The 13,270-nt window shown below is 43.7% G+C and overlaps 1 protein-coding gene across 2 annotated transcripts in view; it reads right to left on the reverse strand.

Annotated features, from left to right (window-relative positions):
• Positions 1-13,270, reverse strand: part of OSBPL7 (oxysterol binding protein like 7) — a 223,334-nt gene that overhangs the window by 92,230 nt on the left and 117,834 nt on the right. For both annotated transcript variants that reach the window (XM_069237506.1, XM_069237507.1), the window contains 5 exons: positions 11,594-11,683; positions 4,298-4,427; positions 3,249-3,385; positions 2,090-2,188; positions 4-141 (listed from right to left, as the gene is read on the reverse strand). In XM_069237506.1, coding sequence (XP_069093607.1) covers positions 4-141; positions 2,090-2,188; positions 3,249-3,385; positions 4,298-4,427; positions 11,594-11,683 — 594 coding nt within the window. The remainder of the gene's footprint in view (positions 1-3; positions 142-2,089; positions 2,189-3,248; positions 3,386-4,297; positions 4,428-11,593; positions 11,684-13,270) is intronic.

Consider the following 13,270-nt stretch of genomic DNA (forward strand, 5'->3'; position numbering starts at 1 on the left):
CACCTCATTTTCTGAAGAACTGGCAGAAAGGAACACCTCACACGCATCAAAAAACTCTGTGTGAGAATCTGACAAGGACACGGAGCTCTGGTTGGACAGCTGTGGCTCCAACTCCTGCTTGTCTGGGCTCAGTGTATCTGGCTGCAAAGCAAGAGAAAATAAACGCAAAGGTTAGGCGAGATAACAGTTTAATTATTTATGTATTTATAAAACACAGCTATTAACAGAAGGACAAAGGCACAGACCTAACAAGCATTTACAATGCATCGGGTCTCGCGTTTGCTCATGTTAGAGCTGATCGCGTTGTAAACTCCTAACCCGACTTTTCACCTATCGGGCAAAAGTGCATTTATGTACATAACCCGAAAAAGTGAAATCAAGTACGTAAAGCGCTCGACTTCTGCCAAGCGAGATCGGGCTCGTAAATTAGAGAAAAAAAAGTCCACGAGCCCGATGGAAAACAGCGAGCCTGTTTTCTGTACTTGGTCGCTGCGCTGGAGGAGGGCTAGCCACCGGAAAAGGCATGCCATATGCGTGCCTTCGACAAATGAAAGCAAGCAGATTTTATTAGGGAAGCCCACCAACCAATAAAAAAAAAAACACTGAAGTGAAGTTGACAGGGCTCTGAGCCCTTTTATAAATACAAAAGAGTCTCCCTGCGAAACGCATGCGCGAGCGCATGCAACGCAGGCTCGACCCTAAAAAGGGAGGGAAATGGAGTTGTGTTAAGTTAACTGAAGAGAGAGTGTGACGTGATTTAAAGGTTCTAAAAGATTTTCCTCCAGGCAGCGCTCAGCAGTGGCATGGGGTCTAAAGTAGTAACAGGGACTCTGATCTATAGAAAAGACTCAAAGGTTTCAAAAAGAAAGCAGGTGGCCATGTTGTTTGGATCTGAGCACTGAATGAGAGAGCTTGATCAGTCTAAAAAACTAGGGAAAGTTGCTCAAGGTCGTCAGTCAGAAAGACCTAGTATAAAATGTAGTTATCAAAATTTCAGTCTTCATCGTCATTGAGCTTCATAAAAATAGCCAACAAGCAGTTCTGTACTGTCAACAAAGTCTTCGAGAGGTAATAGTGTCTAAAGCTCAGTTATGAAACTTAAGGAGGATCGGAGTGTCATCAGCATACAACAGCACCTGAAATCCAAAACTTTGGATCATCCCACCTGGAAACAGATTATTATATATTTATACTGAAAATAACAGGGGATTGTTGAGAGAATCTGCAGTCTTTGGAGCAGAAACCAGTCGGGAAAAATAAGAGTGCACCCTGAAAAGGAAATAAACTGGCCCAGTGCCATCTATGTGCGGCAAACCCCCTTGAAACAGCTGACTAAAATAGTGAGGTCAAAGATGTTACAGAGGGAGCTGAGCGGACTCGGTGCTGTGGCCAGTGCAAAATCCTAGTTCACTAAAGTGTCCACAAGAATGAAACCCTACAAGCATTCCCTACCAACAGACATCAAGAACATGCATAATAGAGCACTCAGACAGGAGAAGTTAAAAACAGCATAGCACTAAACACACATCCATGATAAAGTTAGAAAACCACACCATAGGCCAATAGGTGCACACCCAATTACAGAAAGAGAATCAGACCGCACCGCTGAACCAGCAATGCACAATTATGACTAAGGGAGGAAATCAGTGACCAACAAGGACAAACACTCCAACGGCACAATGAAGACATTAGAGAGCATCACTGCTTAACTAACACACAACTGTGACTAAGTGAGGAATCAGACGGCAAAACACAGATGTCAGACAAGAGGATAAGGAAGTCAGATAGCAGCACAGCCTTACCTATGCACATCTGTGACTGAGGAAATTGGACAGCACCACACACAGAGAGCAGCACATGCACATACACAATTAGAATAATCAGAATGAAGTTGTGGTATTGCAGCACTGCCACACCAATAGTGTAACTTAATGAGGACATCAGAGCAGCAGTAAACCACTTATACCCCCATTGTGGCTAAGGGAGGAGCCCCCCTAACAAGTCCCTGGGCTGAAAGATGGTGCTTTTGTTACGCGAACCCATGCTCCCCCACCCCCACATAGCCAGATGACCCATCAGGTTGTCTAACCTCATGGTTTAATGATGCAAATGATTCAACTGTAGTATCAGATGAGATGGAGAGGGTGTGCATCCTCTGATGTCGTTCCTGGGAATCCTCCAAAATCATCTAGCGGAAAGAAGTAAAGAAGAAAGTGGGTGTGAGTTGAAGAGTACGTGCATAAGGAGACAATGTTAACCAAGATCAAGCTCCATCACCAGTTCTATGGCTCCTGATGACATATGTCTGAAGCGATCTCAGGCCCCATGTCTTGAACAAGCCCTCTTTTGACTGATAGAACACAATTTTAATCCATGTTGCCTTCTCAAAGGGTGTTTACTTTTCCACTACAAAGACACTGCAAAATGATTGCATGTTACTCTGGAAGAGAACTAAAAGAACAAGGGGGCAAACCCAGTACTCCTCTGGTTATTTACCTATACAAAGATACACAGTATTCCATTCAGATTAATTCAAGAACATTCATAGTTTAGAGAGCTTCAATGAGTGCCAAATAAGTTTCCTTGCAACAACCAATGAGATATGGGTTTCAAATTTCATATAGATGATATTATGGACAACAACCATGACTCAATAAATAGTTCAAGCACAGGGGTTCCTGGTGCAGACATTGTGCAAGTGCAATAGTTAATAAACAGCACTGTGCATAGAAGTTACAAACAGTTAGCAATGGTGACATTGACACAAATGAATAAATAATTCAGGCCCGCATCATTTCAGGATTGCAGAGTGTGGGCTTCAGGGTGTAAGTGGGTGGGGAATTCAGCATTTACTTTTCCAAGCAGCTGCATTCTTGAAACCGGTGCTTATTTAACAGTTTGAACATCAGCTCACTTTAGAACACCACAACACAATGGCAGGTGCAGTCACAGATGGGGCTGTGTTTTAGGCATACGTGACCACTGTTTGTTAGAAAGGTAGGACATATTCTATTCGTTTTTGCCAGAACAGTTTGCAGCTGAGTTAATTATCTGACTGCCGCTACTTTCTGCATGTTTCTTACACTACCATCCTGCTGACTCTGATTTTCTCTCCTTGGCTTCACCAAGTCTTTCTCATCACAACTAACTCTTGCTTACAGCTTCCACATGTGGAGAAACCCTCCTATTTCACATCTGTCACAACTAGTTCTTTCTAGGTCTGGGCCTCTTGTAACATGATTATTCACCTCTGACGTGCTGTTGACACCACTTCCTGTGTGCATGCTGGAGAGCCGCTGAAGGAGTTCCAGCTCCTGTCGCATCTCTCGCAGGCGATCCCGTTCTGATGTTAGAGCGGAGACTACCCCACCAAGTGACCCATGCACTAAAGGGAGAAAGTAGAGAAGTCAAAGGGGCACCTCCATTATCACAACCATATCTGCTAAATAATGGGGCCACAGCAGTGTTCTCTGCCATCTGTGGGGCCTGCATCATTCCTTACATAACATGTGATGTCCAAATAACAGCCTACCGTAACTCTCACAACCACCAACTCCCACAGTCACTTATAAAACTCACTTATTTCACAGAACACATTCCACTCTGGACCATGACCCTCCCGACCCCCCTGCCGCCCGCCCCACTCTGTCTCCTTCAAAACAAACACCTCTCTCCTCAACCATCCTTGGGCTCAAACCCCCCTGCTCCCAGGACTACAACACACCCTACTACCCCTTTAAATCAACATTTCATCCTTCACCCTGTCATTACATGCCTACACCACTTTCTTTCCGGAGGACCCACACTTTTCCAGCCACTCTTTCACTGACCCCATCTTAGAGGCTCTATTACCCGTATTCCTCTTCACAAAAGAGTACTTCATGCTACAGGTGAAGAATCACACCATGTTACTAATTCCTTAGTCTCCTGATCCAGCCTTTAAGGCTCCCATCTTGCTCCCAATTCTTAAATTATCATCCTCATCTCCTCAAGACTCACATCCATCCACAAAATCACCTCAGTGCCTATCTGCACTAAATGCCACAAGCTGCACTCAAGAACGTTATGCCACATACCCTTATTCTCCACAAAGAAGCAGAATGCTCTCGAGACACTCGCCTCAGAATTCCCACCATTTAAAGGTCCTTTGCGAACCTCTAGAAATTGCTAGTGCACTTTATGTGGTGCCACAACGAGATACAAACTTTTGTCTATTTTGATTACACACAGCCATCCCTTACCCCCACAGCTTCACTCACTCTTTGCCAAATCCACTCACAGGAAGTCCCTGCCTTACCAGTCTGTGCTAGACTCCAGAAGTTCTTCTGCAGCTGAGCATACTCAGGAGGCGCACTGAAGGCTGCAGGAGTGTTATTGGAATCCAGGTACCGTGAGAGGTTGGGGACAGAACCATGCAGACGGCCAACCTGAAAAAAGTGAACAATGCAAGAAATAGAGATCATTCCTGGTTTGTACCATCAACCTTGTCCTGATCAAAAAGGCACCTTAACACTTGGTGGCAGCAAAAATGTCCAGAGCTCATATCTCAGTTTTAGCATTTTTTGTTTCTTCCTCTTTGAAATCCTATTACCCATGATCCAAGGAAAGCTGCAAATCCCTGGTAAACTCCTGAAAAAACGGACTTGTAAAATAAGTGAGAATGAGTACATAGACTTTTCAATGGAGACTTAACCAGTCTGCTCAGTGGCAGTATTCTAAGCTCACTAAGATACCTAAATTAAATAGACACAAGTTCGCTGTCGTAAACAGAGATACCAACTTTCACTACTGCATATCCTCTACTGCGACCTGTAAATATCAGCACAAACATAAGGGTTAGGCACTTCAGCAATTCACCCATGCACTTGGTGTATCCAATCGAACAAGTTATTACCTAGGGTAATGATCTTTCGGGTAGATACTAACTGCAGAATATTCCCCAGGCACCAGAATGGATCTGCAGACTCCGTGCTCCCACAAGTCAACACTGACTGCATACTGACCAACAAGTGATGCAGAAGAGCCACATTTAATTGTCACCCCCTGCATGCTTGCATCAGTTTCTTGCCTTTTTCCACGCCCGAGACACGGCATATGGACAGTTGTTGGTAGTGTGCTAACCACTAATTTGGGACCTTTTTTTTTTATATATTAAAAGAGGCCACTCCACAGAATGAGGAGGCGGTAGGGCAGTGAGGAATCTGCAATTAGATAGAGTATCCACCAGAAGCATTACCGAAGGTAAGTAACTGGTTCGTCTGTGAGACAGCATGAGTACATGAAAATAATTGTCCTGTATGTCCCAAAAAACAGTCTCTCGGGTCCAGGGCAGAAAAGATCTGTGCAAAAGTGAGCACTGTGAAGTTGTCCTTCCACAGGAAGGCATTCAGAGGTTGGGGGTCTAAGATATGCCTGAGGCCCCTGTCTTTTTTTGGGTCGAGGAAGTAGCAGGAACAACAACCTAGCCTTTCTCAAAACCAGGTACCTGCTCTCTATGTAACCATTCGAAAGTAACCAGTTACCTCCTTCAGCAGGATGGACAGATGCTCTTCCGAAATTCTTTCTAGTGCGGGAGGAATATTAGACAGGGAAGAAAGAAAAGGCAGGGCATAGCCCTTCTGAACAACCTGCAAGATCAATCATTAGGACATGATAACCATCAGGGGAGGAAGTACTGAATCCTACCCCTCCTCACCCCAATCTGGTGGGCATGAGCAACTGAGGACAAACTAAAGTACTTTACTTGCTGTTGTAAGAATGAGAGGAGTGGGGGGAGGCTGGTGCCCCAGCTGGCCTGGATGCTATTTGTTGGTTCAGCATCTGCAGAATCAAAAGGACTAGGCTGTCTGCTGCTGCATCAATGGTTTAGAAGGCTCTCTGTCTATATGCCAGCCCCGTGGGATGCTCTTCAAAATTTAACTGTTGGGGAATTTCTTCCCAGCAGTCAACAGCTCCAAGGAACTTGCTATAGCTCTGCTATCTTCAAAGTGTTTCAAAGAGGAGTCTACCGAAGTGGCAAAACCAATCCAAGAGCATATTAATTTATCCATTAGTGATGCCTGTACCTTGCTGGAAAATCCAGTTCATCTCATCTAGACATGTCTATAAGGCACAATACTGGCAATGCAGTTTGTGGTATCCAGGCCTGCACAGATGACATTCTTGGCCAAGTCATACCAGTCATGCTTTATCTGAGCCAAAGAGGCCATAAGGTCCTCCAAAGCACCGGCAATATCTTCCTGACCATGTCTCTAAGCCCATGGGTATAGCAGCCCAATAGACAGACTGTGTTTACAGATCTAAGTTTCAGCTGTCAGAAGAAAGCACATGTTTGCCAAAGTCATCAATCCTTTTGGATTCTCCATCAATGGAATTAGTTGGAAATGAATTATGATCCCCCTTACTGGACCAGGCCTAGATAAGATTCTCCAAAGTACGGAGCTCAGTGAGAAAATCTTGGCCACAGGGCACTAGTCTATACCAACTGCCAGCTAACACGTGGGCAAGAACATGATTCGACGAGATACAAGGGCTCAGATGTTGCTGGCCCAGGAAGCAATTTCAGTCAAAACACTTGTTTTAGTCTCAGTGGAGAACAACTGTAATTCAGCAGCCTTCTGAACCACCAGTGCAAATGAGGCACTTTCTCCACTGGTGACGAGTCAAACTCTGTGTCGGGGAGAAACCCTGTAGGGATACTGTTCCCTTGCACAAGTGTCATTTGTAGGTGCTGTCAAAAGACTGATGTGTGGGAGCAGAGCTCCAGCTCTGCGTCAGAAGACACAGAAAGAAAGTGATGTCAGTGTGCATAGGTGCTGCTTGCATGTGGCTGTGTGTAGGAGGCTGGCCTGGTGTGTAGTGGGTACCACAGGTACTTACACCTTATACCAGGTCCAGTTATCCATTATAAGTGAAATGAAATGTAGTCAATTGTCTAGATGCCAGGCTGTCTAGAGGTAGCTGTAGGCAGAGCAGCCACGGCTGAACTAGGAGACATGCAAAGCTCTTGCAATACCACTGTAATCACACAGTACTCACACACATTTAAGACAATACTCAGTGTTACCAAAAATAAAGGTACTTTATTTTAGGGACACAATGCCAAACAAATCTCAGAGGCTATACTCCCTTAGGAGATGAGTATTATACTCACAATATACACTAGTAACCAAAATCAGATAAGTAAACAGTCATAAAACAGTAGTGAAAATCACCATAGGTTACAATGGGCCTAGTGCGAACACAAACCATATACTAAAATAGTGGAATGCGAATGTCGATTTCCCACCTAAGCAAGAGTAGTGTGTAGAGGGGCACTGGGAGTGTAATAAAACACCCAAGGGAAGTAAAGTACCCCCACCCCAGAGCCCAGGAAAGCAGGAGTAAAGTACAGCAAGTTTCCTAAGAACACACTAGAAGTCGTGATAAAGAATTATGCAAAAACCAAGTAAGACTGCAAGACACCAATGATGGATTCCTGGACCTGAAGACCTGCGGAGAGAGGAGACCAAGTCCAAGAACAGCTGAAGAGTCCAGGATAACAGAAGCCCCTGCTAACCCGGATGAAGGGGCAAAAGTGTATTCTCCGGTTAGAAGAAAAAGTCAGAAATGCACCAAAGAAGACAGCTGCAGGTTCCTGCTTGATGCAAGATATGTCCCACATCGAGTAGATGGATGCAGGCTGGTTTTCGTCATTGGATTCTGCCAACAAGCTTTGGCTCACGCAAAAGATGTTTTTGGTGGGAAACGGTGCTACCTGGGCCCATGAGGCAGAGGGGACTCTCAGCACTTCAGAGAGCCCTCAGAAGACTAGGCAGCACCCACAAAAGTCCCAGGACACAGGGACAAAGGAGTTGCAAATCGCAGTTGTCGAAGCACTACACAAAGGGATCCCACGCCACCGAAGAACAACTCAGGGAGCTGAGCAGCACAGGATAGAGTGCTGGGGACCTGGGCTACACTGTGCACAAAGGATTTCTTGGAGAAGCACACAGAAGCCCTGGGAGCTGCAAAACACGCATTGCACAGGGGTACTGTCTGGCTCTGGGAGGCAAGCTCTTACCTCCACCGAATTTGGACAGCTGGACCTTTGGACAGTCAGGGCCACTTCGGTCCACCATCTGTGTTCCAAGATCTATGTTCGTCATCAGGAGAGGGAACCCAGAATACCAGTTGTCGCTGCAGTGAGGTGCCTGCTGAAGCAGGAAAGTAACTCCGTCACTCCAAGGGAGATGCCTTCAATTCTTCTGATGCAGGATGAAGACAGGCAGTTCTCAGAGCCTACACGACCTGGAAACTGTTGCAGTTGCTGGCAGGAGCTGAAGTTACAGAGTTGCAGTAGCCACCTGAGATACTTTGTTGCAAGTTGTAGAGTTCCTGGAGCAGTTCTGCAGTTGATCCGAGGGTAGAAGGTGAAGCAAAAGATGCAGAGGAGTCCTGCTGGAGTCTTGCAATCCGGATCTGAGGAAATACCCAGAGGAGAGACCCTAAATAGCCCAGAGAGGGGGATTAGTCACCCAACCAGGTACAGGTAAGCACCTACCAGGAGGGGTCTGACATCACCTGCTGACACTGACCACTTGGATGCTCCCAGAGTTCCCTGACCATCCTGAAAACAAGATTGCAGAACCCAGGGACGCTCTGGGCACCACCCCTGGGGTGGTGCTGGACAGGGGAGTGGTCACTCCCCTTTCCTTTGTCCAGTTTAGTGCCAGAGCCGGGACTGGGGGTCCCTGAACTGGTGTAGACTGGATTATTCAAATCCAGAGGCTCTGGGAGGATACCCCTCCCATGCCTGCAGCACCTATTTCCAAATGGAGAGGGTGCAACACCCCTGTCCCAAAGGAAATGCTTTGTTCTGCCTTCCTGGGATTGGGCTGCCCTGTCTGTGAAGTGGCAGCAGATGCGGCTGCAGTGGAAACCTCAAAAAGCTGGTTTGGCAGTACTAGGGGTTCATGGTGGAGCCCCCGGGGTGCATGGAATTGGCCCCCCAATACCAGAATCAGATTGGGGGTACAATTTCCAGTTCCTAGACACCTCACATGACCATATTTGGCGTTGCCATTGTGAAGCTACATATATGTATTGACCTATATGTAGTGCATACTTATAATGGTGTCCCCGCACTCACGAAGTCCCGGAAAATGGGCCTGGACGACGTGGGGGCACCTCTGCTAGTGCAGGGGCGCCCTCAAACACAGTTACTATTCACCTAGCCTTCAGTGTCTGAAGGTAAGATATACAGGTGATTTGTAAGTGACCTAGTGCAGTGAAAATGGCTGTGAAATAGTGCTTACACTATTTCACTCAGGCTGCAATGGCAGACCTGAGGAAGTGTTTGTATGAGCTCCTTATGAGTGGCAAAATAAATGCTTCAGCCCATAAGGATCTCCTGGAACCCCAATGACCTGGGTACCTAGGTACCATATACTAGGGACCTATAAAGGGGGGGGGGGGGGGGGTCCAGTGTACCAATTTGGAGTGGAATACTGGATTACCAGTATGCAAGTACAAATTTGGAACCACTGGAGTTCTGATTATCAGGACTCCAGTGACACAGTCAAGCATACTGACAAACAGTAAAACAACCTGACATGTAGGCCACAAACTATGAGCACTGGGGTCCTGACTGGCAGGATCCCAGTGACACAGTAAAAACACACTGACAAACAGGCAAAAATGGGGGTAACCATGCTAGAAAGAGGCTACATGATCACACTATGCTCAATCACTTCCAGGGTGGTATGGAGTTGGCAATGAGCTGTACACAGGAGCACTACTACAAGATTCTCTCGATCCAGTGGGTTACCTGGTCCACATTCTAAAGTGAGAACTCTGTGGTTACAAGTATCATCAGAAAATTGTATTGCATGGGTATTAAAGAAGCCGTCCGAAGGACAGAGTAATGCAAATTAAGGGGTCCCCAATATATCGCAGCATGGCTTGGGACAGGAAAAACAAAACATTAAAAAAGAAAACAACCTACCTCCAACAATACTCAAGAATAAATCATAGCTTCAATAAAATTAAACAATAATTTTTACTATAAAAAGAAAATATATAATTTGCATCTTCTTGGTGCCAGCAACAAATGTTTCATAGGTGCCAAAGCGTGTTTCGGTGCACAGTAATCTAAAGATCACACACCTTCTTCAGGGCACAAACTATTCACTGAATATTATGTATAGATACAAATGGAGAAGGCATCACAATACGCAGTTACACGACGATGTCCATGCTAGGAATATGTCCAGTGCAGTATACATGCAAAGTCAATTCAGCTCACCTCACGCTGGCAAGTAATCCAAGATTCCAGGTAGAAAGTATTTCCCAAAGGCACAGGCATTGTTGTTGGCATCAAAAAAATGGAAATATAAAGAAATCTGATATATGCAAATACTGTCAGAAAAAGTTAAGAATATGCTTGTATTGGTCATATAAGACTTGTACATGTGTTAAAAAGGTAATTTGATGTAGTGTGTGTTGTGCATTATTACACTTTTTCATCTATTATGCATAAATGGAAGTAACTGGGTTGGGTTTTTGTGTAAAGAGTATGGTGTTGCACAATGATTTCATGATCATGTAAGTTTTTAATTATGGTGTGAAGTGTATGAGTTGTATGAATGTAGTGTAAGAGTGTGTGAATGATTTGTGTTTGTTCCTTTTTGGGGGTAATGCAGCATTTTTGTATATTAACTGACTTCGATATGTTAAACATTTATTGATATAAGTCAATAGGAATAAAGAAAAAAGGTATATATTTTTGATAATAAAATGATTGCGTCATAATATTAAAGATATGACTAATTCTTGAACATTGCTGGAGGTGGGTCTTTTTTAATCTTTTGAAGTGACTTAGACATTTATATTTAGTAACACTAGCAAATTGCTGCCAAGTGCTCTGAGCTTTGATGTGCTGCATCAGAGGCAAAGCCTCTAATCACCTTCTAAAGCAAGGATTGACTATTGCCCCACAGCTAGCGTTGCAGAGTCAAAAAACTAAGGGAGTATTGATTAATATTTGAATGCCAGTCATGGCTGCAAGACCGTAGTGAATTGACCAAATCCAAAAATGATACTTACCACCACGTCACGTGCCAAAAGAACTGGAGAAAACATCACACATTCAAGGTGCCCAACCAAATGGAGAACAAGAAACCACATCACCAACTACAGACAGAGATCAGAAGTCATTCACAACACTAATCATGGCATCCAGAGAGCTAGTTAACCGTTGCGCTAACCATGGCTATATGTGACAGCACGAAAGCCATACCACCAACTAATCACCCTGTAGGGATTGCATGTCAGCTACTCCACCCTCCATTACATATTTCAATCAACTGCCTGCTGATCCTACTAATCCTTTTTCTTGCCTGCCCACCCTGGTATAATCTCACCCCACTTTTCTTCACTACTTTGTACCTGGTTTCTCTTTCTTCACAAAGTATTATCATCTCACCCAAACATCCTTCCTCATTTAATCCTTCCTCATTTAATCCTCCCTCCTCCACTCATCCTTCACTCACTCAATCCTACTTCCTCCACTGAGGCCTCATTACCGCCTCTCAAACACACTCATGCAACTCACCCTGCCAATGGTGTCATCTTTGGCGAAACTCTGAGTGCACCAGATCTTTGTTGAGCGTTTTCCTTTCTTGGGCTTGTCAGTCATGGAAAACTAAAATAAACAAAGGAGGATGAGAGGAGTTGAAAATGTCCCCACCCTCACCAAACATGGCTGTGCTTATTAAATGCTCTTTGACTCGGTCCTTGACAAGCGTCTTCCAATATCAATTCGTCAGACCTTAGAAAATGCGAAAGCCACTTGAATAAAAAAGCAGCCCAAACGGCCACCCACGAAAATAAATTCAGTTGCACACGTGACGATAAAATAAGAAGAAACCTAGTTTCAAAGCAGTAAACAGATTATATTATATATACAAATTAAATAAATCAGATTATACAAATTAAATGTCCATCAGATGATGTCCTATTATCTAAGTTTCCCGAAGTCCAAAACAAATGTATAGTTCCCTTGTTGTCCTAACCACAGTCTCAAAGTCCATAAATCCAAATTATATATCTTTATTTGGTTTGGTTCCAAAGTTGCCGATTTATATCCTTGTGTGAATTGTTTCAAAATTACCAGTTCCATCCAACAGCTTCCTCTTTTCTCCCTTAGTCTTTTAGTCTCTTTGTCTTGTCTTTAGTCCCTTTGTCAACACGTGTTTCATCCAGGGAGTACCCCCAGGACTTCGTCAGGACTTCCTATAATGGTATTATGTAAGTGATTTTATATAATAAAATATTTAAATAATTAAAATATTTCACAAATTATTTTATATTCAAGTAACATAGTGTGCTTGGTGGTGAGAGTCCTTTTGTGCACCATAACACTACTTGTGACATGTTAGTAATTTCTTGTTGCACATCAAATTCCCAATTCAAATATGTGCAGGCAGTGATTAGTCTCCCATACTATAAATGCATCCCCTGATATAATATGTCGGGGAAATATATATCCTGTACACATATCACCTAGTGCTCATAAGTTATTAGTGAAGAGAAATAATTTATATCAAAAACCAATTCCAAATTTTACCCATCTAATTATAATGTAAAGGTACATGACACTCACCTAATGTAATTCTATATCTCATATGTCAGTAATTGGTATATCTGCGGCATGAGACCCTGTAAATTCGTATTAGCAGTACAGTGTTTAGAAACTTCGAACATGATATAAACAAATAGTGCAGTTCAGACGATGACTATCTCCATACTGTTTGTAAAGAATCCTTACCGATTAATTATATTCTATTTAGGATGCGAGTACGCTTGGACGCCGATCGCACGTGTTTTGCCGCTCCAGTATTTTAAACCGAAGCCGCCATGACTCTCAGTTATTTGTACGTCTCTCTAATATAGTAAAGATAAAAGACGGACTATACACACTCTAATACTCCGACCTCAAAATATTAGAAACTGACGAAGGACTGTGTCCTTTCTTTCTACAGTGTTGCGATATTTAAATAACAAGTAATAGGTGGAGCTGTCATGCTCCAAACGTTCTAGACTTCTTAGAGTTTATTATTATTCATCAGAATTATATTAATTATGCCCCTTCTCTCCACTTTTGGTTCAATATATCCTATGCCATATTCTAAACTATTTGGCCTCCCTTGATGTTACAAAACGAGTGATTTATTTCTTACACTGAGCATTTTTAAGTCTACTCAATAAATCCATTGTTATGAGTTGTTTC

The sequence above is a fragment of the Pleurodeles waltl genome, chromosome 6 (genome assembly GCF_031143425.1).
Source record: "Pleurodeles waltl isolate 20211129_DDA chromosome 6, aPleWal1.hap1.20221129, whole genome shotgun sequence".
Taxonomy (NCBI): domain Eukaryota; kingdom Metazoa; phylum Chordata; class Amphibia; order Caudata; family Salamandridae; genus Pleurodeles; species Pleurodeles waltl.